The sequence below is a fragment of the Gastrolobium bilobum genome, unplaced genomic scaffold, assembly GCF_033153095.1.
Source record: "Gastrolobium bilobum isolate Gb01-03AN ecotype WA unplaced genomic scaffold, APGP_CSIRO_Gbil_v1 utg2193, whole genome shotgun sequence".
NCBI classification, from domain to species: domain Eukaryota; kingdom Viridiplantae; phylum Streptophyta; class Magnoliopsida; order Fabales; family Fabaceae; genus Gastrolobium; species Gastrolobium bilobum.
Genome location: NW_026897609.1, coordinates 123,055 through 126,975, shown reverse-complemented (window position 1 = coordinate 126,975; position 3,921 = coordinate 123,055). Strand labels below are relative to the sequence as shown.

The 3,921-nt window shown below is 34.8% G+C and overlaps 1 protein-coding gene across 1 annotated transcript; it reads right to left on the bottom strand.

The window, feature by feature from the left end:
- Positions 1–339: 339 nt before the first annotated feature.
- Positions 340–2,583, bottom strand: LOC133308547 (probable peroxidase 26). Its single transcript, XM_061509182.1, has 4 exons — positions 2,341–2,583; positions 1,442–1,624; positions 1,133–1,292; positions 340–773 (listed from the first exon to the last, which is right to left on the bottom strand). Exons 1-4 carry the CDS (start codon positions 2,581–2,583, stop codon positions 340–342), a joined length of 1,020 nt encoding a protein of 339 aa, XP_061365166.1.
- Positions 2,584–3,921: the final 1,338 nt, after the last annotated feature.

Below are 3,921 nucleotides of genomic sequence, written 5' to 3'. Positions count from 1 at the left end.
TATGTTTGTATTCTCTCTCTTTTCCTCCTCTTGATGCCAGTGAAAAGATTGACAAGAAGGGGTTTTTATTATTGTACTTTATGGAAATGTGTGCTGAAGAAAGGGTTTATAATGGTTTATACATATATAGTACAGCAAAAGTTTTATTATTTTTTAATAACTTTTTGAATTGCTGGAAATTACAAAGGAATTTTCAAAAAAAAAAAAGAAATTACAAAGGACAAAGACTGTATTTTTCATCTCCTTATTCATGCATTATTCTTTACATTCAGAACAAAAGCAAATCCATTCAAACTGGGCATATATGAATCCACATTAAACATTCGATTTTGCCTACTGCTAATTTGGGCTGCCCTTATTTGTATATCGGCAATTTCGGCGTATCTCTCCTTGGTTTCCTGTTAAAACTTTGATATTCCCCATTTTGAACATTGATAAAGCAAAAGATTTCCTAAAATCTTCAAATCCAGCTGCAAATTCCTCTGTGATCTGTTTAGTGTCATCACCATTTAGTAATTGTTGATCAACTTCCAGGACAGCTTCATGGTTTAGGATCCTTTTGTAGTATGATTCTGTGAAGTTGTAACTTGATCCAGATTCTGGGTTAAGGTACACCAGTGGGTCTGTTTGTCCCTTCTTTCTTGGTGGACAAAGTTTTTTCATTGTGTCTAGAAAAGTAGCATTCATGCTTGGGTCTGATTTTCCAGTACCATTGTAGTTGTAGAGCCGATCAACAATGTAGCTACAATGTGTTTGGCCCATGGAGTGTGCTCCTGTGTTGATATGAAAAAAACATGTTAGGGATATAATAAAGGGAAAAAGAAGTATCTTCAAAAGGACACAGTATAATTTACATAAAGTCTCATCGGTCAGATTTTGTGTAAATTTAAAAAGTTATTTTTTTTTTCTCTTTTTTTAGTCACTTTTCATATTTACACAAAGTATAATCAGTCAGACTTTGTGTAAGTTACAAAAAAGACACAACTTACGTCCTTTAGAAGGAAACACACCAAACACATAACCGCTTAAGTTTTTGAAAGATTTGGTTTGTGAGATAATGTGATAGCTTCTATGACCAAGTGGTATAAAATTTAGTACTTGTCACACTAAGATAGGTGGGCATGTGACTTACCTAAGAGAGTTGTCATATCTAGTACATCCAAACCCCTTGATTCAAAGTATGCTAGAGCTTCTTGCCATGAGATAGATGGTGATGGAAGGTCTACTGATGCAGCATCTGATTTCATGCCATCCTTTCTTCCTGTGAAAACTGGATAAGATGGTGCACCTGCCTATTGACATAAATCCACAAAATGGTTACTGTCTTTTTTTTTTTTTGTTCCTTGAGGGGAGAGTTTAGTGTGGAGGGGCTAGTAGTGGAAGGAGTTCAAAGTAGACAGACTAGTTTGTTTCAAGATAGAAGTGAGTGTTGAAAGAGTACCAGATGAACAGCATCCCTGGTAGCAAGGTGGAGTATATCAGCACATGAGACAATTCCAGGACATCTTGATTCCAGAACAACTTTGATCTTGTCAATGACAACAAATCCTCCAAGCCCTCGGTTTTGTGGTGCTTTTTTCTCCGGATTTGATCCTTCATCAAGCAGTACTGATGCGTCACAGCCCTATTCAAGTTTATAAGAAAATAACAAAAAACAAACAAAGGAATTCATATTTTGCTAAAAGGTAAGTGAAAATAAATCATATGTCATATAAATGGCATCCTATATTTTGAACTCTACTCACTAAACTTAGTAGGGGGAATTTTTTTGAGATTCTCGGAGTGATAATGGTAATCCTATTTATCCACGTTTAGTATAAGGTTTCTGAATTTTTTTCAGGAATCTGATTTTCCCTAGATTTTATTTTGTATATAATTTTTCTTTCAAAATGTCATCCAAGAATATCACCAAAGAGGTAGTATTCTTAAAATCCAAGGTGTTAGAAAAATTTTATATTTTTTTTGGAATAAAATCCCATTAATATTTTGGTCTACCAAACAAATTTTTAGTAATATGGAAAAACGACTTTTCCACCATATTTTTGGAAATCATAATTTCCAGACACGAAAAAATTTATCTTCTACCAAACACTCCGTAAATACTAAGGTGATTGAACAGCAAGAGCTGAGTAAGTATTGGCTATATTTTTTTTACTGCAACTTCAATGTATATCTCTCAATTCTGTTATATCTTACCTTAGTAGCACCTATGCCTGTATTATAAGTTTTCACTTGTTCCCTTTCTTAGTAAGTTTGGAAATAAGGGAGGAAAGAAAAATAACTTCAAACTAGTAACAAAATACACAAGAAGGTAAAGACTAAGGAGTAGCTAGGACATACAGTGACAAAACAATCCGAATAAACCAAGCGGAGGAGCTTTGCAGTAATGCTTTTGTCATGATCCCAAAACAGCTTCACTTCGTGCCTGACATACTCCTCCACTTCCCTGCATGTATTGTGCATCTTATAGTAATGCCACTGCAACTTTGGCTGTGGAGGTGCTGCTGCATCTGCTATCCCATAACACAAGCTCACCACTGCAAGAACCAATAGTGGGATAGCCACACTCATGATTCTCCCCATTATTTTGGGTCACTACCACTACCAAGTCTCTCTTGCTCTTTCTATAAAACCGAGCTTGTTTTGTAGCACTGCCAATAACGTATCCCCTGTTGCTACTTATATAGCACACATTGTCATGGTGACATAACCGATCACGTCCACATAATGGAATAGAAATAATAAGAAGGGATAAGTTATTCTACCTATCATTTTTTTCTGTCTACTTTTGCCTATCACTTTTCAACACTATTAGATCAAAATTTTAATTAATATTTATTTTTCTCTCTCTTTTTAGATTCTGATCTAAATGTATTGGAAAAGGATAGACAAAGATAAACAGAAAAAAAAAAAAAATAGTAGGTAAAATAAAAAGAAAACTTATAGAATAGAATATTTAGTTAATTTCCAATTGGATTTGTGCTCAAATTTGAAATCTAGTAGTCCAAGCATTACGGCACCGTGTGACGGAAGAGTGAGGCATGGAGCTGTTCACATGCACCAAGGCGCTTTCAACATCCTTCTAAAGCCATTTTAATGCTAAGACGTAGGTACTAAGGAACGTGCTTTCCATGTGACCTCGACTTCGATTTGGGGTCTCATTTAATTCTATTACTCTAACCACGAGAATGAGTCTTTTTATGATCCAATATTTCCTATAAATCGAGAAAACTATGCGTTTCTCTATGTATACAGTTTGTATATTATGTATTAATCTATGGTATTGCATGTGCCATTTAGGTCTCATTAATTTGTTTATGGCATGCAGGGCAGGGTGGATGTGGTGGATCCCGTTAATTATTTTCTTTTTCTAGTCATTATTAGACCACAAATACATGCAACTGAATAATGTCCCAACCACCACTGAAACAAATCGATTTGCAATATTGGTATATACCCACAAAGGAAAAATCTAAGAATTTCGTAAATAAATGGAAAGAAAGAGAAAGCCAATGTTGCTTAGTTATTTTATAAAGAATAATGGATTTATAACTTCTTTAAACGTACTTTACAATGTCTGCTTTGAGGCAACTTAATTTTAAAGATTTTGACCGTTTAATATGGAAAAATGCTTCCGGTTGGATCGCATGGTCAATCTTTCTCTTTCTCTTACTCTTCCAGTTGGATCGCATGGTCAATCTTGCAAGCGTGAATAATACCGGTTAGGTGACACACAATTACATAACACCGAACTTAAAATCTTAAAATATTACGTTTATGGATTTTTTACTTATATGGCTTTACTTATAATATTTTCAAGCGTGAGTCTCAAGCCCACATTTGTTCGCCCGGGAGGAGATGACTCTCGTGATAGGGGAAAATTATCATCAATGAGATAAGTGACAGTCCACCATAATAGGT

Bases quoted from the DNA above. Each gene is read 5' to 3' on its own strand.
- LOC133308547 (XM_061509182.1), bottom strand. From the start codon at position 2,583: ATGGGGAGAATCATGAGTGTGGCTATCCCACTATTGGTTCTTGCAGTG. The intron at 1,625-2,340 runs GTATGTCCTAGC...AAACTTGAATAG, and splicing joins ATTCGGATTGTTTTGTCACT to GGCTGTGACGCATCAGTACT. The intron at 774-1,132 runs GTAAGTCACATG...ATATCAACACAG, and splicing joins AGATATGACAACTCTCTTAG to GAGCACACTCCATGGGCCAA.